Genomic DNA, 20,496 nt, shown 5'->3' with positions numbered 1-20,496 from the left:
CCTGCGCAATATAAATACACCGGATTGGCTTAAAAATAAACCGGATGGAGTTCGGAGTTCGGGCTTGGACAGGGGCAATGGCAGTCACATCATCTGGGTAGTATAACATGGCCCTCTGGATTTGCAGGGATTATTACAGGTATACAGTTATAGATTCACATGGCATTGCTGCTTTCTGATGTACCAGTAACTTTCCTTCAAGAAGCCAATCGCTAAGCGCGACATAACAACACACATGCAGGCTATAATGCCAGTACAAATGCGTAAAGAAAGACAGAAAATGGTGATAAATTGATATGAACCTATACAAATCTAAATTCATGTAATAATATCTATAGACGATCTTCCTTGTAGCTTACATTGGAAACTGAGTAGCAACGTGCGTAGCCTCCATTGTGCCCGACGGGGTGGTATTATACAGATATTAAAACACTGAGTTTTGAGAGTTTGCGACCGTGGATAGCGCCTTCTACGGTATATATAGAGGCAAAGAAGGTACTTTCAGAGGCCAAAAAAGTAGCTCCTAAATGAAAATTCCGAGAAACTAATTGTAAGAGTGGTTGCAAATCAAAGGCACTGATTGATATTCGCCCAATCTGGGTTCCCTTCTAGCCTGTCGGTTGCCTCATTATCAATACATGCCTTTAAGCTTCCTCTTCCGTCAACCAAGGATCCTGTAAAAGCTCGTTGGCCGTTGCTCTTTGTTCAGGCATCCAGATTAAAGCCCTTCTGATAAATCGAAGGAAGCGCGAGTTATTCTCCAGACGAGATTCTAGTGCTTCCATTGTCCGGCTTACATAAGCTCTCGATATCTATGAAGATGCCCTCCATGTATAGCCAAGGATGCGGATATATTCGAAGACTCTGTAGAAGGTAGCGGGTACGTTAGCGAATATCCTTGGCGAATTTTGCGCTTTGCCGACGTTTTGACATCGTTTCACTGGTAACGCTTCATGCATCGCCTCACTGCAAAGGCCACCTGTTCCGCTGCTTGTGGCATCGCTTCATTGAGCGGGAGAGGCCCGAAAATCCCTCAGAAACCTCCATCGGACCCTCTCCCCGTAGCTTTTCTCCTTCCAGTGGTTGATTATTGCTGGGAACATATCTGCAATTCCAATGATTGACTCATCGTGCGCAAGAATAACCAGGATATTATCACTCGCGTCCAGCATTCCCAGCTTGCGAATCGAATCTCGTGCTGCATGCTTGTCAACCATGCACTGTTCCGGCATCTGGTAGAATGGCTCATTGCAACTCTTTCGGGGGTGTAAGCGTTGGAAGATTGATCCGGGACATGCCTGCGCGTAGAGCTCAGGCAGGGGACTCGGGTGGTACTCTTGCAACAGAGGGCGCCATTCAGTCGGTCGAATGACGCCGGGGTAGTGGCAGATATCGCCTGCCATAAGAACGAAAGTATCTTCGCCAGAGTCTTCGGAACCTGACATGACGCCCGATGTGACACGCGCCAGAGCGGCAATATGGCCTATTGTGTGGCCTGGGGCGTCGAGGAGGTAAAGACTGCCATCTTCAAAGTAATCAATCGCTTTGAAGGCACCGATTTCTATAGTTGAGTGGGATTTGAAATGAAGTTCTTCGACGGTGCGGCCTTTCCAGTCTTCTTGTATCAAAGAGGAGTCAGGAATCTCCGGCCATCCAGGCAAATAGGCTTTCTGAAACCCTTGTCCAACTATGATCTTGGTTGACCTAGGAAACTGAGTGAAATCTCCCATGTGATCGAAGTGGTGATGACTGAATATGATGCCTTCAATGCCATCAAGCAAGACCTTATTCTCCTGTAGGATTTCAGAGACATTCTTCTCAACGTCCAGTTTCCAGCCTGACTTGGTGAGGAAATCCTGGACAGCAGGCGGAAGTGTAGCATAGTCCAGCCGCAGACCAAGATCGAAGAGCAGTTGGCGGTTAGTGCCGGGATGCCTTATTAGAAATGAGAATGATGGGAGAGTTAGATACGGGCGGTGCTCTGGCTTGGGAGTCACTATATCAGAGGCAGGAAGATGCATCCGCGTGCTACTATATGTATCAGCGAATGATGACCCTAGGTGTCATCACCAGAATACTTATCAATAATGGAGACTTCGACTGTTTGTCCCTTGGGAATTTGTGGATTTGGAGCCTCTGTCGGCTTGATCAGGTATTTGATGTCGGTCATTTCGTTACTGTATTGTCCAGCTATGAGTGTGGAAATAGTTCAAAAGATCGTCTTTCAGTGATCTGGCGCCCTACTTAACTATTAATTAACTAGTTGCGGGGTCGATGAGTCACAAAACCAGAATTTCCAGATCCATGTCCAATACATGTGTCATACTCGACCATTGACGCAACGTTATAAGTCTGCTCGGAGAAGCAGACTTAAGTGATCGCAGGGACCTCCCACTGCCTTTACCAATTCTCATACAACACCATTATTACCTTGCCCTCCACAAAGCCAGCCAGGCAGGCAATGAACCCCACCGCAACCTCAAGCGTGCAGGCAGAATGACCGACTGAACCACTCTCATGGAGTCACCGTCCTGGCTGCTCTACGTTTGGTATTGTGGTAGTGATAGGTGGAGGACTTGGGGTATTCGTCTACGTGGGGATACCAGTGTGGACAAAATGAATCAGGAACGGGATCCATCGTACCGATCAACGCATCCAAGAAGGGTGTCTGGAATATAACGTCAGATGCCTCCCACTGTTCTACGTACTTTCAGAATTTACTGATGTTCTTGTATCTTCCTGACGCATCAAATCACTGCGCTGCGAGGTGCACTTTCTGAGGAGCTCAACACTTAGATAGAATCTGTGGTCGTACTTCCCCAAGGCCTCTAGTCTTAGATCAGTGAAAGAGAAGGAAGGATAATCTATATCAAATAAGGCAAACATATTTGAAAGGCAAGGCCGGCCGTGATCTGACTGGCAGAAAAAAGAACTTGGTAGAGATGTCATCCCGCAGCTATTTATTCTTTGGACAGCTATAAAAGGGCTACCGAGACTAAGTAGAAAGGATGTGCAAGATGTGAACCTGGGCCTGGAGACGGGCTGCTATTTTGTTATTCTGTATGAATGGTTTCTGTGGGCCCATGGCAAGCCAACCATACCTCATCAAAAGGTACTGCATTATTTCAAAGTGTATCTTTCATTTGGGTCCATTGAAGGATAGTAATCACCGTGTAGCCAGGTACTGAAGGCATGAGCGTATTTATTTCATTAATTTAGAATTGTTTAGAGGCAGTAAAACTATCAAAGTCCCAAGCGTGAAGATGACTAGGTAACATGTTGACGGTAATATTGAACTATTCACTGCTCCAACTCGGCAGCGTCCACGCCGGGCATTCCTCTCATCAAGCTATCGAAGAATGCCATGTCGACCCCCTGAAAAGTCCAGTCGTTGACGCCAGCCGTGATGGGAGGAAGTCCCACATGCGGTTGCAGAGTGATGTCATCATGGCTAGGGCTGGGGTCTTGCAGAATGGACTGTTCATGTAATTGCGCGCTTAGCCGTTCGGACGCGGGCAGAGCCCCTTGAAAGGGGGAGTTTTGGGTAGTGCCGTGCAGATGGTTAAGCGGCTGTTGTTCCTGCGCGGACGACGCAGGAGGAAGAGATGTGAACGCATCATTGGGTATGGCAAGCGCTAGCGCTCTTTGTGGGAACCCGACTGGGGTCATCTGGCGCGGCCCGGGCAGCCCGCAAGAGATAGGATCCTGGCGAGCAATCTTGATAACGCCGAGGTACGGGATTTGCAGGCGAAGCTCTTGACCTTTCTTGCTAGTGCCCTCCTGCCCGTGGTCGTTGTCTCCTATTACACTTCTGGTGGTGTAACTGTGTCCCTCGGCTGCGTCGGCCTCGATGTCGAGTAGGCGTCGGATCAGTGTGGCGCTCTTTCCGGTTATTACGTCCTTTTTCACGGTACTGATGACATCCATCCGCTCCAGGGCTTGCCCTAGTATGGCGCGGTCGCTCAAGCATTGGTGAGCGAGGATGTTGGTCGCTTCACGATGATGATGAGCGTCGAGATGAGCAAGCAGGAGTGTCATTGCCGCCAGGAGCGCGAAAAAGTCCACGGGCCGCGAGCAGGACGACATGGGGTTAAAGGTTCGGTGAGCGATGAAGCGCGTCATTATCTCCCGGCTCGCATTGACGCAAGTGATCTTCGAGTACTCGTGCTCGGTACGACCGCCTATTCCATGCATCATATACGGTAGATGGAGATGAATCAACAAGCCATAGTAGTAGACCTGGGCTGACAAGCGTACGTTTTCCAACAGGCTCTCCGGCGATCCTGGGGTAAGGTTGTGAAAATTCGCCGGCCGCCAAAAGCTTGTGGGCATGCTCTTGGACAGTCTCAATAGTTCCGAATCGATGGATTGGATTGTCATGATTGCGCCTGTGGTAAATGCACTCTCGTTGCGTTCCAATACGCAGGATGCAATGACGGTGAGTTGCCGCTCGAATTTGCCCAGGGGTGGCTCATGCTGCAGAGCCGATATGGCACCCATACTCTTGTCGGTTGTGCCCTGAGGCAGACCTAGCAAAAGGCTGAGGTAACGGTCCATATACACGATGCGGAACCACATGAAACCGGGATCCGCTTGCAGCTCTGGGTCGATGCGCTTCAAGGGAGGCATCGGGGAGCGGTGCAGGCCCATCAGCTGGGCTACTGTCATCGCCCTGCGATAGACCAACCAAGCCCGTCGAAGGTTCCCACAATTTACCTCAAAGACACCTTCTAGGATGATGCAGATCAGGCTGTCGATCGTTCCGTGCATCTCCTCCTTGGTCATTATCCATGTTGTTGCAGCCGTCTTCAAGCGAGACATGAGTACGCCTTGTGGTTCAGAAAGACCACAAACCTTTTCCCCACACGGACTCTGTAGAGTGATTGCAAACATGAGCATCCGTTTGGCTAGAATGACCGGATGGGTGTTGGGGCCAGGAAGTTCAGGCATCGGGTGCGGCGCGGCAAGCGACTCGAGTGTCACCTTACCATGTGGCTGGGTGTTAATGAAGTCGGTATAAAGCGACGGTCTTGAGCTCTCCCAGAGCAGGATTTTGGCGTCATCTTCAGCTGGAAAGGCCGTCCATAGGTGATGGAGGGCTGTTGTCTCGGTTTTGGCTCGACCTGATACAACTTGCGAGTCCGATGTGTGTATAGGTCGTATCAGTGCGGGCGCCGAATCATTGGAGCGTGTTTTTAGGGTATCCGAATCCTTGTCTTGCAGTGGCTCCCCTTCCGCAGCATGTTTGCTGCTAGCAACAAAGTCCTTGATGAAGTCTTCGATTTTTGCGATGCGTTCGCTGAGATGCCGGTTACCTTTTCTTGCAGGAGACAAATCCTCGGGCATGTCCTGACTGACGCAAGGAGCACCCCGGTGCTGGCAGCCGATGCAAGCGACATCCTCGGAGGATGAGAAGATGCACCGGATCTTCCGCCGCTTGCATTCCCAGCATGACCGCGTCCCCTTGCGCACCCTCCTGCGCTTAGCCGATGGTTCTTGGTGATGTGGTTTTGTCGTAACTGACTTTTTCATGACTTCAGTGTTCTTTTTGTTCCGTGAAGATGGTTTCGAGGATGGAATGCTGGATGTTGTCAGATTCTTAATTCCGCCGTGACGGGCGAAGTCCATTTGTCAGCTCCAGTGAATTATACAGACAAGACAATATACGGCCATTCGTCCGTCACGGCGGAAAACATAATCGATCAGACACACCCCCTACTTAAGTCGCTATTTCGTCCGAGAATACAGCCAGACAAGTCACTTTTTGTTTCCCTTACTGCAGTATCAGTATGGTTTCTCAACCAGCCATCCAAGACATTCCCAGGCAAGACGTGCCCGGAGAAGAGACGCCGCCAATGAGTCCCGACAGCGATGATAGCCTTAAAGAGGTCGGCGAGAAATTGACGACGCCTCCACCTGTGCCCAGCGGACCTCCTCCGCCTCCTAATGGCGGACTCACGGCATGGCTCCAGGTTGCCGCGGGCTTCGTTCTCTTCTTCAACACATGGGGCATGATCAACACGTTTGCCGTCTTCCAAACCTACTACGAGAGCGGCGAGCTCTTCAAAGCCTCCTCGTCCAAGATCTCCTGGATAGGCTCCCTCCAATGCTTCCTCCTTCAGCTGACCGGGCTGATTGCCGGCCCCATCTACGACCGAGGCCACCTCCGCCTTCTCCTCATCACCGGTAGTTTCCTGGTCGTCTTCGGTCTCATGATGCTCTCCCTCTGCAAGGAATACTGGCAGGCCCTGCTGGCGCAGGCCTTCTGCGTCGGCATCGGCGGCGGCCTGCTCTTCACGCCTACTGTGTCGCTGCTCCCAACGTGGTTCAGCACGCACATGGGTCTCGCCGTCGGCATCGCCTCGTCCGGCTCCTCCCTCGGCGGCATCATATACCCCATCGTGCTCTACCGGCTTCTCGGGCCCATCGGCTTCCCTTGGGCCGTCCGCACCCTCGGATTCATCGCCCTGGGCACCTTCATCCTCCCGCTGGCTGTCATGCGCATGCGTATACGCGCTCCCAAGCCGCGCGCCGTCGTCGACTGGTCCGCCTTCACAGACGTCCCGTTAATGGTCTTCACGTTGAGCGTGGTGATCCTCTTCATCGGCAACGCAGTCCTCATCTTCTACATCTCCTTCTACCCCGAGAACCGCGGCTTCGCCGACACCTCACTGGCCTTCTACATGGCCGCCATTTTCAACGCCGGGTCCTTCTTTGGGCGTATTGCGCCCAACGCGCTGTCAGACCGCATCGGCGTCTTCAACACCATGGCGCCCATCACGCTGCTCCTGGGTGTCACCGTGCTGTGTATGCTCGGCGTGCACAATGAGGCCGGAATGATCGTCGAGGCAGTCGTCACTGGCTTCTTCAGCGGCGTCGTTGTTGCCCTGCCTCCTGTGTGCTTCCGCATGCTCACCGCAAACAAGTCCATGATTGGCACGCGCATCGGACAAGGCTTTGCGGTTGGTGGACTGGGCCTGTTGATTGGTGGGCCAAGTGGTGGTGCCATACTCGGGAGAAAAGAACCTCTGGGTTGGACGGGCCTGTGGGTTTATGGAGGTGTCGCTGGGTGTGTCGCTGGCATCATCCTTGTTGGGGTTCGAATCATGAAGGCCGGGGTCTCGCTGAAGGTTAAGGCTTGATTAAGATATTCAACTGTTTGCTTGTTCCTGAGTTATGTGGCCAGGTAGACATATCTTATAACTTGTAGACAATGCAAATAAATAATGATTAGTGGGAAGAATAGATCAAATATTTACACTTGCTCACTGAGAAGACTCAATACTGTTTCATGCACCCGAGCTCTGTTGGCATACCTAGCTTGCCACTCACTATATCCTAGAATAACATGGCTAAGACAAATATGATGCAATAAAATCGTACGCCCTCAGAGTTGCCTTCCAACCATCTGACTCCGGATCGCTGCTCAAGTCGGTAAGATCAGGAACTCCGCTGGGGGCGCCTAGGTTCTGGTCATTCAAAAGCAGTGATAAATCTTTTAGCTTCGTGATCATTCTCTGGTAAGCATAGTGATAGAGCACAACGGTCTTAGGACTGATCGTGTCTCCCTGGAAGCTGCAAGGACAATTAGCTATTAATGTAATGACAAATCCACAGTCATATATAACAACCGTCCACGAATACATCTCATATCTTAAGAGAACTAGAGTATTAGGTGTATGCTATATGGTTACTAAGTAATCCCTCAAATAGTGGTTGAACACTGTGGGTGCCCCAGGCTTCTTGAATTATGGAGTGGTGACATCACCGTCCCTCCCACAGTTTAATCTGCTGGAATACGCTTTCTCGTACACAGCCATCGAACACATGATTCTCGTTTCTAAACAAGAATAATGGCAGAAAATAGGATTGTTGTCGCCTTCGATCTGTATGGAACACTCTTATCCACAGATTCAGTTGTGAAGCAGCTCGGGCAGCACTTTTCTAATGCTGAAGCACAATCCATCTCCACATCATGGAGACAATATCAGTTGGAGTACACCTGGAGACTCAACAGCATGGGTACCGTTGACAATGACAGACCCCTGAAACTCTAAAAGTAATTTTGAGAACAGGGCATTACAGTTCGTTCTCAAAGATCACTCGAAACTCCCTGGGTCATGCCGTAGCAGAGTGAAACGCTAGAGGAAGACGTGATTGACAAGCGTCTAAGAGCTTACGATAGCTTACCTAGTTTTCCCGACGACGTTCAGTCCACTTCGAGCCAGCTGGCCAATCGCCCCGATATCACTGCGGTGGTCTTTTCAAATGGGACACAATCCATGGTGACCAACTCCGTACGCGATTCCCCGGACCTATCGCCTCACAGTCCGTATTCAAACAGATCATCGCGGTTGATGGTGTGAGGTAGTTCAAGCCTGCTCCAGCAGTGTACGTCCATCTCGCCGAGAAGGTGGGAAAATCGCCCTCCTGACAGGTGGCGGACCTATGGCTGGTCAATGGAAACCCCTTCGACGTGCTCGGTGCTAGAAGTTGTGGTATGCACGCCATCTGGGTGGATCGAAATCGCTGTGGCTGGATGGATGCTGTTGTACCCGATCTACAGCCAACTACCGTGGTTCATGATTTGAATGACATTCTCTCTGTCATTCAGTGATGAGGTTGATATGATAATTGTTCCTAGAGTGCATTGCCACGGTCACTGGCTTGAATTCTCTGTATATTTGTTATGATTTCATCAATGTACGGTCACACTATCATTAGCCAAGGTAGACAAGACGGTCTTATCCGGTACTGAATAGTTGATCGTATATAGTTACAAGATTTTCGCAGTAGATATACGGCAGACCCGGCATGTAGAGTACTATGCCCCATTATCGGAAGGCCACTCTGAGTGTCTGTGTCTTCTGCCGTGTCCAAGGTGACCGCGAATCAGAAGCAGGCAATTTATTGATAGCTAAGACCAATTTCTGGAACATGCTGATCACCGGTTGGTGGCCTGGTGGGGACCACATGGTGGGTGGGTGCAGATTCGGATTTTCAGGATTCTCAGGCAAGGGATAGACTGCGCCAGATGAATTGACTTCGTCGGATGGGAACCAGAAAGTCCATTGAGGATAAGGAATGGAAACCGCAGAATGTATGAGCCATGAATTCGCCATTGTCAATTGCGCCAGCTGGCCACGAGGCGAGCATTCCTTGCACGATTTCCGGGTATTGATCGCCTAAGCCCAGATCAAAGTAGAATAGAAAAAGCCCTCGATGTCGGCCATTATGCATCTGGATGAGTGAGAGGCCCAGCTGGCATTTTAGGCCCCCAACCTGGATTGGTGGTCTTTCCCTGGTCCGATAACAGGATAGAAAAGTGCTTGATTATTCTTCGGACGGAGACCCAACTCTACATTCCTGATGAGATTCTAGCATACCAGCCCCTTGAAAAAATGGTTGTGGCGATATATAGTGCACCTGGAGAAAGACTTTTCAAATATAGAACCTGTCACAGACGTGTCTCAGATAATGGAGCTTGATGTGTTTACAAAGCAGTATAGTTATCTCCATTGCCCGGGCAGCGCGGTGTTTTTTATCAAGAATTATAAGCGATAGCTTCATATATATGGCATAGCATTGACACCAATGGGTAGCACCCTGTTGCTTTTGAAATCTAATTCTGATGCAACCATCAGTGTGAAAGACCTACAGCCTGAGATTGTATGCAATATCCATGAACCAACCATTCTCTTGTATGCAAAGTATTGTAGCAAAAATCATTCCCATGGGATTATATTCAGCAAGAGGGGATGATTCGACTGCACAGAGTACCGAGAATGATTTGTCAGATGCCATTTCAGGAAACAGGTCAGGAATGCTCGCTTACAGTATTTAACATAATTTCGCTCAACTGTCGAACCTTCACAGTGGCTGTGAAGCTGACGACAAATGTGGCGCGAGGAATGCTGGCCGGGAGGCAAATACTTCATCGAGTCGAAACCAAGACTGGCACGCGGTGTTCTCGAGCTCTGGGGATATTGTGGGGCAATGATCTCTCATGGCTCGGATATTCCCGATCGACAGCTTGTGTCGATCGATGGCAATCTAGACAATGGGAAATGCAATCGATTACATCGTTGACGCGGCCGAAGCAATGAGATTGCGATCCACGGACGGCCTACCCGCGGATAGACTGAGCCACCGCACTTTAATTGCCAGCACATGAGTGACACTGCCACAGGAGAACATGAGATGCCAGAGCTCACCCGATGCTCATGAAACAGAACCATGGGTGGCTGATGGTCCGACTGTTGAGCACATGGACTCTGTTTATTTCGGCCGGACGGGGCTCTCTGCCGTCATTTATCTATCGCGTTTTGCCATAACCCGGGTCTGCATTTCCTCATGCAGATAGTAACGGAATGGCTTCAGACACCATGGTGCCCCAAGGATCAAATTCTCCAATAGCGGTGATTGCGGTGACTGTCGGAGCATTTGTGATCGTCCTTGTCGCAATGATGTACGAGCCCCAACCTGTCGGTGCTCTTCAGGACCCCGCGGTCGAGAGTTGAAGAGTGAAGCGCATCAAGCTAACGAATGTACAGAGGGATTTTCGTACAAGTGCGCAGAAATGCAGCTCGTACTTCGGCCTCAACCATCTTAAAAGAAAAAACCAAGCACCAGTCAGACACAGAAATGCTGCAGCAGCTGGAGTCTCTCTGTCCCACCAAATCGTACGACGAATGGGTAGAACACTCCCAGATCGAGCAAGACTTGTCTGATCGCGGTTCGACGCACTTCACATGGTAGGTTGATCGCTACTCTTGACACCTTTCTCAACCGGTCGACTAACAACTATATTAGTTCCATGTGTCTCGAAGATGTAAATGGAACGGATCTAATGCACGTGCTGTCCTGTCGCCATGTATATCATGCACAGTGCCTGGAGCAGTGGTTCCTTGGGCGTCACTTTTCGTGTCCTCTATGTAACCGAGCATTCTTCGAACAGAACGAGCCGGGGCCAAATAACGTCTAGTCTCACAGGATTTTGTATTTATTATGAAATATGTTCATACTCGAATGACTGTTCCAATCATCATCAGATCGAAACCTCCATGACAGGTCCCGTGTACACCTTCCTCGCCCGCAGCACATAGTACAGAAGTGCCAGGAGAATAGTCCCCACAGTGCCGACCACACTAAAGTTCATCGTTGTCTTGTTGACCGACATTTGAGAAGGCCAGAAACTGAAGAACACGACAATCACCATATAAATCACCGCGTAGGTGTTGACCGCAGTGCCCCAAATCCCAGGCACATGGAATGGGCCCCAGGCCAGCTTGGCCCCGGGAACATTGACGGCCCCGTCTTCTCCATGATCGTATTGTGAGATGGCGCCCGTGCACCGCCGGTAGAGAAGAAGAGTTCCGACCATGAGGTAGGAGAGATAGAGACCAGAGACCGCCATGGAGACGACGGCGTTGAGGGCGACGCTGGATCCGATGTTGATGAGGCCCAGAAGACAGCATACGGTCATTGTAAGAAGGATGGAGTACGTGGGGAGGCAATTACTAGGGGAGACCTGGAAGCGACAACATGTCAGTTATGCTTACCCGAGAGCACGGTGGTGAGCATACCTTGCTCCAGATGCGCCATCCAGGGACAGCTCGGTCACGCGCAAAAGACCAGAACTGACGAGATGTTGCGGCGAGCATTCCAATCACGGAGCAGATACCAATGATCAGTAAGATCGAGGTCATTCCCAGGGCCCCTGAAATTGAATTGGTAGCCTGGCGGAAAATCTCCATGTATGGATATCCAGTGGGACTTGCCAGGGCAGCGTCGAGATCGCCCAGGCAGAACAGTACAGCAATCAACATGCTAAATCCGAGCGCTCCATTGATGAGAACGGATAGAAGAATAGCCCTCGGAATCGCCACCGATGCATTGCGCACCTCCTCGGCCATCTGGGTTCTGGTCAATAATCCAATTTTCTCAAGGAAGTCGAAGGGTCCATACATGCACAGCAGCATCGCCTCCAGCAAAGGCGAAAACGCAACCTGTCATTCCAACGAACCAGGACAGCCCCTCAGTGGGAAATCCACCACTGTTGTTAAAGCTGAGAAATACGTCGTGCGAGGACTTGTGGTCGGCCATGTAGGTCATCGGGATGAGAATGGCAAAGAAGCCCAGCAGATGTACCACCAAGATGACTGTCTCGAGCCGGGGTAGCAACTTGCCTCCCACCAAGTTGATTCCCAACGCCAACAGGACGGCGGCCCACATGATAAGGGTTCCATGCCAGGGCTGCGCCTGGTAAAGCTCATGACCGAGACGGACGGCGCCTTGGATCTGTGTTCCCGCGAGAAACGAGGACGAGGCAAATGCGGCCTGCCATCCAATGACGGTAACCCATCCTATAATGATGAGGTCAGTAGTGTCGATGGTGATTCGATGATATACCTACCGGTCATGTAACTGAGGAACTTCATGAGATGCGGCGGAGAAAGCATTGCGCACCAATGGTATTGACCTCCAGATGTTGGTGCCCTTACGGTTGTCAGTATTCAATTCCAGACGGCAAAGATAATTGCAAGATGTGTCCACATACATCGAGGCCAATTCAGATATTACTACAAAGCAACATGCGGTTCCTGTCCAGGCGAAAATAAAGGCGTAGACGGCTCCTCCAGGGCCTCCACTGGATGCTGTTAGTTTGGACTTTGTTTCTCCAGATTCGTATTACTGACTTTGATAGAGGCATGAGCAAAGTACTATGGAGGAGAATTCATTAGTGGCGTGTTGGGTCATTGAGAGGTCAGGAATCATACTTGAACAAGCCTTCCCATGTCGCAAGAATTGTGCAGCTGAACCCGAGTGTGGATAGAATGCCAAATGTTCGCTAAAACGAGGTCAGATTACGGAACAGTCGGAGAGAAGCAGCCTATTTACCTTCAGAACCGATTTCTTTCCCAGTCGCGCCAGGTCGGTGGCATCGCGATCATGGCTGCGAACCTCTTCGTTCGCGGAGACAGCGCGTTCCTTGAGTTGATGCGACTCCATGTTTATGATTCCGCGGAACAGCAGGACCAGTGATAGAACTGAATGGCTGTTGGAATTTGTCACCATGAACGTCGGGAATGGTTCATTTTAAGGTCCAGGAGCAAGGAAAAGTGGGTTTGCTGGACAGAACCCAAGACTCCCAGACCAATCTGGCCACCGTCGAAACACCTTCCATTCAGGTTCTAGTCCTGAACGCAAAGGGAGCCGTCTTATGGGTGGGAAGTAACCCCGACTGAAGCCGATATCGATGGTGGCTGTCTAACGTACGATCCCTGTCATCCCCCTGTCTTACGGGTCATTGTCAGGGGTTGCAACCAGGATACGATCAAGAAGTTCACACTTGTCGCCTTCGACGCCCAGCGATCGAAGACCACCACGAACTCGGTATCATAAGACAACATCGGTCTTAATTACTATTGCGATGCTCAAATGTCCGAATTGCCGAGTCTTCGATTGATCACAAAGCTTAGGATCTGCTTCGTCCGTCTCGAGTTCTTGTCCCGCCTACCCACCCGATCCAAGACCCATTTGATCGTGTCGCAGAGTAGACTTCGTTAGACGATTTACTCTGAAACTAGTCCTTTTATCAATCGGCATTGGCTGCTGAAATCAGTTAGACCACCGTCAATCCACCCTCTAGCATCCACTCCTATTGCGTGACGTCTCTTGGCGCGACAAGGGTCCGGCCAACAATGTAACCTTACTCCGTATTTTTACAAGGATGAGAAAATTTTGTCTCCCATGGTCGCATGCTCTTGATGCACGAGCCAGGGTCTGCGCCGGGCGTGTTTCACCGGAGTAGTAGTCAGTCGGGGGAGAAGTCGGGGGAGGTTCCGTGTCCATGCTGTGCTCGTGTCTGGGATTTGCGATGAGGGCTGCACTTGTTGCTCCCGCGACGCTCGCGGTGGTATGCGCATGCGAGTTATTTTCACATAGATGCTGGTGCCGGCGACAGGCACTTTGGATGAGATCGCGAGAAGATCTCCCAAGGGCATGAGATGCGAAATGGAGGAAACATCTTATTGGTAGTCTTTTGTTCACCAATGCGGATAGTCCACGAGGATGGCACGGAAGGATGAGATCCCTGTCCCTCCCTGGTCGTAATCAAACTTTGGATGTTTCTATCAGCTTAGAGTGGGCTGGCGTGAGGTCTACTGATTATTGGCATTGATTCGACGTTAAATGTCCAGGAAGTTTCTGTTTTCATCTCTCATCATGTCATCCATGCCAGGTTACCTCTCCTTTTCCTGACATGAATGCCATTGTGATTGACAAGCGCTGTTGAAGTAGCTGGGCTTTTATCAACTGCCTGCAGGGCATGACTGGCAGACATGGGGCGATTTGCCAACATCGATACCCGGGATCCTGCCGTCAATGTCACCAACTGGTTCCTGGTCGTTGTTGCGGGTTTAAGCGTCCTTATTCGACTGGGGACGAAGTTCTGGATCTTTCACCGGTTGACCAGCGATGACTACCTGATAATCGCATCTTTGGTAAGTTTACGAATGTAAAGCCCAGGAGAATTGTGATCTTACTCAGCTTCAACGCAGGCACTCTCCATTGCACAATCTGCGGCCGTCTCGACAGCGGTAGCCCACGGATATGGCTATCATTTCGCGACTGTTTCGAGTCAAAATTTTGTCCAGGTCATGAAAGTACGTCGTCGCTAACGGCATCTGCAGCCTTGAGTCCGGCTAACGTTGTATCCAGTCCCAGTATGCCGCCTACATCTTATATGTCGCAAGCCTCTGCCTTTCCAAGTTATCTCTCTCGACATTTATCCGCAGCTTGACCCCGGTGCATAAGGATCACTTTCAGGCGGCCGTCCTGCAGGGGCTTATTACAATCGTGGGAGTGGTTGGCGTCATTGGGACGGCCTTTCAATGCCATGTGCCTCGTCCGTGGGATTACTGGCATGGGCAATGCTTCAACTTGGTAGCCGCCCTGTCCATTCTTAGTAGCGGGATCGCATCTAATCGGCACTGACTCGTGCTAGGCCGCCTGGAACTACTTTATTTCTGTATCGAATATTGTTACGGATTTAATGATCATTGCACAGGCTTTGCTCTTGATTGCCGGTATTCAGGCGACTTGGAAGAAAAAGGCCGTGTTCGCCAGTATATTTCTATCAAGAATCATGTTCGTGTGCTATTTCGGCCCTTTTTGTTGGAAGGAAAATGACTAACCTCTGTTTTGCAGCGTGATTATTGCGACAGTTATCGAGATTGTCTACTCCCGCGACGTTCGCCATTCCACTGATCCAACATACGACTACTGTCCGACTACAATTGTGTCGCTGGTAGTACAATGTGCGAGTATAGTCACGGCGTGCTGGGGCCAACTGAAGCCGTTCCTCAATCAGCTCAAGTCGAATGGGCTGCGTATTCGAGGGGTGGAATACCAATATTCGACTGGGAAGGGGCAATCGTCACGGTCATACGGACATAGCCGGGAGGAGCACCATGAGCTGGTTCCAGTGGCATCAGGGCAGAATCTGACTACGGTGTCGGCGTCACCGGCGTGGGACGCGGATAGCCAATCCAGTCAAACTGGGATCATCCGCGAGACGCGGACTTGGGTTGTGACTGGCGATGGAGGACATCACGGACCATAGGTCCTGAAATGAGTTCACTTCTTTCGTATCTCAGGTCCAGTTGGAGGGTGGTAAATGAACTATGACCGTCACTGGCACGTTTCCTCTGGTAAAAACTGTTTCAAGATAAATCTATACGGGATAGAATTATCATCCGGTCGGAGCCTCGACTTATTCGGCCGAAGAATGATTGATGACACTTTAGGATCATCAAAGTCACGATCCGGTAAAATCCTAAGAATCCGGGTTATGTTGGAATAGCATCATGCCACGCATAACATGCCATCGTCAAGCCACATCACCCCATAATACGAAAAACAACCAAAGGCAAGAATGACTGAGATTGTATAGCAAATATATAAAGCGCGTTCTGAGATAGCGACCGAGAGAGTAATCATCAATCTAGCATGGGAATATCTGCGTACATTCTAAACCCACCATCACACATCGCCTAATACTGTTCGCCACCATGGGCTCAACCACCGCTACCGAACAACTGTTCCACATCCTTTTGACCACAAGTCATCTTCAAAAGAACCCTAACAACGTTGTCGAAAAGGTCCGAATCCCAGCGACCTACACAAATCTCCAAGCGGCCAGAGCTGCTGCATACCGCTGTCTGTTTGACGCGGGCTACGAGAAGGAGTGGTTCACCACGTACGAGACCAAGCCGGAGATATTTGAGAACAACGATCTTCCCGAGCGATCAGGATTAGCCGTCTTTGCTGTTGCGCCGGATGGAACAGAATTCCGCGTTCATATTATCACAACCCCAACGGACGGAAAGCTCATCGATGAGGTCATTGAGGGCCACATTACCAAGCCATTGTACTACGTGGTACAAGCCAATGTCGAGTACAGCGCCGATGAGGGCAGCAGAGTGCGCGATATCGACATCGAGGGAGTCTTCCAGACTTACCAGGAGGCAAGAAACCTGGCCAGCCGGGTGTTGCTGTCCAAGGAAGATGCGATCACCAAAGAGAGTTTTGCCGAATACACCGAAGCAGCGCCTACGGAGAAAGATTGTGGATACGGAGAGAATGTGATTGTCCGCGCTGTGTCGGAATATGGGACAAATTATTTGATTTCCGTCATCAAGAATCAGGGACTGGAGGCTGTACATCTGGCGGAGGCGGCCATGAAGATATTGTGATGATCTGCTTGTCTCATCCGAGCGAGCGTTCTCTATTTATTTTAGCCATATTGCTTAAACAAGTTTAATCACGCTTCGAATGCATCCAGCGCAATGTTTATCCTGCATGCTAGCCCTTCTTTTCAGACTCTCTCGGAAATCCCAAACCAGCCAAAGCCTTGGTCGGTCCGACCTGTTTCCAGCGATCCAACTCATCTTCGCTTTTCAACCAAACGGAACCCATCATTCCGGCCGCATTGGCCGTGGTGCCCTCAAAATTGTTACTGCGCCTGGGGATGACGATCATCCACTCTCGGACCAACACGACGTTATGAGGAAAGTATTCTTCAGTATTGGTGCTAGCTGACTGTCCAAGCCTTTCTTTTGCCTCTGCCAATAATTCCCGGTGGACTTCAGAGAGCTTGGAGGGGCAGTCCAGACTTTCAAAATCAAGACCGCGAAGACATCGCAGAACGAACTGAAACGGAATCATCCCAGGGTCAAAGTTCGGGTCGTCCGGAAATAGATGGGCAGGGCGCGGCAGAATCTGCACATGTTTATGGTTCCTGCTTGCGCCAGCTATCGGCCCACAGTTGTAGATAACCAGATGAGGGGTTTTCGAAGATATCAGGACGCTGTGAATCGCCGCAAAGTCCTCCACACTGAGCGGTTCATGCTGCCGCCGGTAGGAGTCGCAGGTCAACAAGAGCAACTGTGGCCGGAAAACAGAAAACTTGTTGATTACGAGGAGATGCGTCCTATTAATAGTTGCAATGAGCAAGTCTGGATCGGCGTTGGCAATATCACTGCCTGGTCCAAAGCCTTCGGGTAATGCATTATCATTGGAGTGGAAATCGTCGCCAATATAAGCCGGCTTGGTGCGGAGTGAAGGACTAATATAAAATTCGAACTGGAATTGCTATATTGTTAGTGAGTGTCGATTGAATGCTGGAGTTTCTCACAGGAAAGCCCGCATCGTTCAGGCGTATTGTCGTTGGCGGGGAATAATATATGATGTCTCGAGCAACCAGGTCGTCGAACCTCGCCAGCAGAGTATCATAGTCAATCGCGGTTGCCATAGCACGTGGAAAGCAGCAGGGCCAGGATTGGTGGAAGCCAGGATGCGAATATGCAATTGCCGACCGATATCGAGAAAAAGAAAGAAACCAGCTCAATAAGAATAAGGATACCAAGAGCGGGGCCACTTTTGAACCAGGCTGTGCTTACTACGTGTCCATCTCCATCTCCATTCGATTTCTTCGCCTCCTGGCGGCTGACGGATTTAAAATCATGGTCACACTCATGCATTCAAGGGTCAATCCATACATTCAGTTCAGCCTTTCAACCCTTGCCGATCCAATATCTCTGGATTTCGAAGAGATGATTTCCAGAGATTGTCATCACTCTGCAGGCCCCTGAACTCGCAAGGCTGAGAACAGGACGAAATTAGTTGCTTCTCGGCAGGACCAGCTGACAGGCAGCTGGGCCAGATAGGACACTCTGTCTGTTGGTGGCGCACTACAGCATCATTCAGCCGACTCGCTCATGTCAGATTGGCCGGACAGAGTAGTCTCTGCCGAGCTCAAATGCACTGGCCCACTGATGAAGCTGACCATGGTTGGCAAGGAGTTGAGCCTTCCGCACCATGTCTGCAGATATAGTCTGGAGTCTAGACGGAAAGGTCCCCACATTCTTAACACTATCTGAGCTTGTCATTGCGGATCCATACCAGCAAAATGGGTAATGACCAGCCCATAAGCACGGACCGTGAGGATGCCAACTTCTCACGGTTAGAGGCGTCCTTCTCAGAGACAAATGTGCTCCCTCGCGGGAATTCGATTGAGATGAAGGCTATCTCTCGTCATACAAAAGCAACCGATTTGGAAGCCAAGGATTTAGACTTTAACTTCAATTTGAGCCGCAGCAACTACCCTCTCGGTAACCTCCAGTCCCTCCAGGACGTCTTTCCAGCGGTGCAGCATGACACACATCTGAAAAACCCTCGGAATTTTTCCGACGAGACTGAAATCATGTGTCTGGACGTGAATGAAGACACCGCATGTCAGTCAGAATGATCATCGTACAGGTGTTGATCGATTACTGACAGTGGAAAGCATGGAATACGCTCGACTCTTTGGGATTGGGCCAACTTCTTCGGGTAGGAGCATCAGTTCCGCCAGATTAACGACGCTGATAGGACAGGTTAGAGTATCCCAAAACCTTCTCATACGAATGCACCCTACGGCCATTCGAAACCTTCGCGATTACTTGCCTTGTATGTTCCAGACACCTGTCGCCTTCGCCCACTGACAGTCAGAATAGCTTCGTGCCTCTTATACCAGAGAAGCATACTTCGTTTGCAAATCGGATTTCCATGACGCAAGATAACACGGTGGACCTTTTCAAGTACCTGAACGCTGATCCGTCTTTCATTATGAACTTGCTTGGACGACCGGACTACTGGGCGCCGCAGACACGATGGACGTCCGATAGCAATAGTAACATATTAGCTTGTGGTCTGTTGCATCAGGCTGTTACATATGATAACTCGAAATTGGCTGACATCCGCAGATTTCTACTGTCAACACCCTCGCTGGAACTTGCACTTTCAAGGGGCGCCCCTCTCAGTATATGTGCGCTATAACGCGGCATTGCATCTCACCACCTACATCATTGCCCACAAGGAAGGAGACTCGAGCATCCAAGCCCTGCACAACATTTTCAACCTCGCAATAGGAACGGCATCGGCAGAGAAAAAGGCACGCCTACTGCTCGACGATCCGTTCGATCTCGCCGTCATCCTGTCCACATTATCCTTTGAGGCTTCGAAATATCACGCCCAACGATTCCGGCGATTCATGTGGACCCAGATCAACAAGGTCGACGACCATCTCGCGGGGCTCGAAACCAACGACCGCCGCAGGTTAGGAGAACTGACAAAGGAACTGCAAATCATCTCCCAAAATGCGGATTCGCATCTGGGCAACGCCGACGTCGCGATTATCACAGCAAGTGCGATCCGCACGGCGCATGCTCGCTTGCATGAAGCCATGGGTAGCCCGCCCCGGGTGTTTGAGCGCGCGTCCGACTCGATCACTTATGTCATTGAGTCCATGCAGAAGCAGAAGATATGGTTTCTCAACTACAAGAACCGCAAAGACAGCACGATGGCGTTGGTGTATAACCTTGTGACGCAGCAGGATGCAGCCAGTAACATTCAATTGGCGGCGAGTATGAAACGGGACAGTACCAGCATGAATGCGATTGCTGCGTTGACAATGGTCTTTTTACCGGGGACATTCATCGCTGTTAGTAGCCCTTCAGCCGGACTCGGAGGGGGAATAGATCCTGGTATTCTGATATTGTTTCACAGACCATCCTAAGTGCCGGTACCTCCAATGGCGGCCGTGATAACGCAGGGTTTGATTCGATATCGGTATGGTGGCTGTGGGCTGCGATAACAGTGCCTCTCACGCTGGTTGTCATGTCCAGTTGGTGGTTCTATAAGAAGCGAAACGACCAGATGCGCCCAGCGCCAATGGCTAAGGAGGAAGCCCATATCCCACCACCGGATAGAGAAACGTTCCGCTCTATGAGATTCTCGTCATGGAGCCGAAGAGACAGTGCTTCTGGCAAGGTCTGAGACAGTGAGTGAACGGGACCCGGTAGCCTGTACTTCTGGTCCCCGTAGATACCACCAGAATGCGCCTTGCACTGATAATGATTCCAATGTAACATAGGTTATTCGAGCTAATTAATT

The 20,496-nt window shown here is 50.4% G+C and overlaps 8 protein-coding genes across 8 annotated transcripts; 4 read left to right on the top strand and 4 right to left on the bottom strand.

Annotated features, from left to right (window-relative positions):
* Positions 1-1,004: 1,004 nt before the first annotated feature.
* Aud_005406 (MBL fold metallo-hydrolase) lies at positions 1,005-2,170 on the bottom strand (the record flags this gene model as incomplete). The annotated part of the gene is made up of 2 exons (XM_043290336.1): positions 1,005-2,028; positions 2,079-2,170. 2 exons carry the CDS (start codon positions 2,168-2,170, stop codon positions 1,005-1,007), a joined length of 1,116 nt encoding a protein of 371 aa, XP_043146271.1.
* Positions 2,171-3,300: 1,130 nt separating this feature from the next.
* Positions 3,301-5,628, bottom strand: Aud_005405 (uncharacterized protein; the record flags this gene model as incomplete). Its single annotated transcript, XM_043290335.1, has 1 exon — positions 3,301-5,628. The coding sequence occupies one exon, from the start codon at positions 5,626-5,628 to the stop codon at positions 3,301-3,303; it is 2,328 nt and encodes a 775-aa protein (XP_043146270.1).
* A 161-nt stretch (positions 5,629-5,789) lies between these two features.
* Positions 5,790-7,142, top strand: Aud_005404 (uncharacterized protein; the record flags this gene model as incomplete). Its single annotated transcript, XM_043290334.1, has 1 exon — positions 5,790-7,142. One exon carries the CDS (start codon positions 5,790-5,792, stop codon positions 7,140-7,142), a length of 1,353 nt encoding a protein of 450 aa, XP_043146269.1.
* Positions 7,143-11,047: 3,905 nt separating this feature from the next.
* On the bottom strand, positions 11,048-13,011 carry Aud_005403 (putative GABA permease; the record flags this gene model as incomplete). The annotated part of the gene is made up of 8 exons (XM_043290333.1): positions 11,048-11,530; positions 11,586-11,915; positions 11,968-12,365; positions 12,416-12,498; positions 12,560-12,649; positions 12,699-12,722; positions 12,780-12,850; positions 12,901-13,011. 8 exons carry the CDS (start codon positions 13,009-13,011, stop codon positions 11,048-11,050), a joined length of 1,590 nt encoding a protein of 529 aa, XP_043146268.1.
* Positions 13,012-14,342: 1,331 nt separating this feature from the next.
* On the top strand, positions 14,343-15,625 carry Aud_005402 (uncharacterized protein; the record flags this gene model as incomplete). Its single annotated transcript, XM_043290332.1, has 5 exons — positions 14,343-14,504; positions 14,562-14,666; positions 14,722-14,946; positions 15,008-15,150; positions 15,211-15,625. 5 exons carry the CDS (start codon positions 14,343-14,345, stop codon positions 15,623-15,625), a joined length of 1,050 nt encoding a protein of 349 aa, XP_043146267.1.
* Positions 15,626-16,073: 448 nt separating this feature from the next.
* Aud_005401 (uncharacterized protein) lies at positions 16,074-16,757 on the top strand (the record flags this gene model as incomplete). Its single annotated transcript, XM_043290331.1, has 1 exon — positions 16,074-16,757. One exon carries the CDS (start codon positions 16,074-16,076, stop codon positions 16,755-16,757), a length of 684 nt encoding a protein of 227 aa, XP_043146266.1.
* A 109-nt stretch (positions 16,758-16,866) lies between these two features.
* On the bottom strand, positions 16,867-17,815 carry Aud_005400 (putative phosphorylase; the record flags this gene model as incomplete). Its single annotated transcript, XM_043290330.1, has 2 exons — positions 16,867-17,646; positions 17,699-17,815. The coding sequence occupies 2 exons, from the start codon at positions 17,813-17,815 to the stop codon at positions 16,867-16,869; spliced, it is 897 nt and encodes a 298-aa protein (XP_043146265.1).
* Positions 17,816-18,472: 657 nt separating this feature from the next.
* On the top strand, positions 18,473-20,379 carry Aud_005399 (uncharacterized protein; the record flags this gene model as incomplete). Its single annotated transcript, XM_043290329.1, has 6 exons — positions 18,473-18,797; positions 18,851-18,894; positions 18,944-19,011; positions 19,059-19,252; positions 19,350-20,044; positions 20,110-20,379. 6 exons carry the CDS (start codon positions 18,473-18,475, stop codon positions 20,377-20,379), a joined length of 1,596 nt encoding a protein of 531 aa, XP_043146264.1.
* Positions 20,380-20,496: the final 117 nt, after the last annotated feature.

This window comes from Aspergillus udagawae (assembly GCF_001078395.1).
Source record: "Aspergillus udagawae IFM 46973 DNA, scaffold_4, whole genome shotgun sequence".
NCBI classification, from domain to species: Eukaryota; Fungi; Ascomycota; class Eurotiomycetes; order Eurotiales; family Aspergillaceae; genus Aspergillus; species Aspergillus udagawae.
This window is presented reverse-complemented; position numbering and strand designations above follow the sequence as displayed.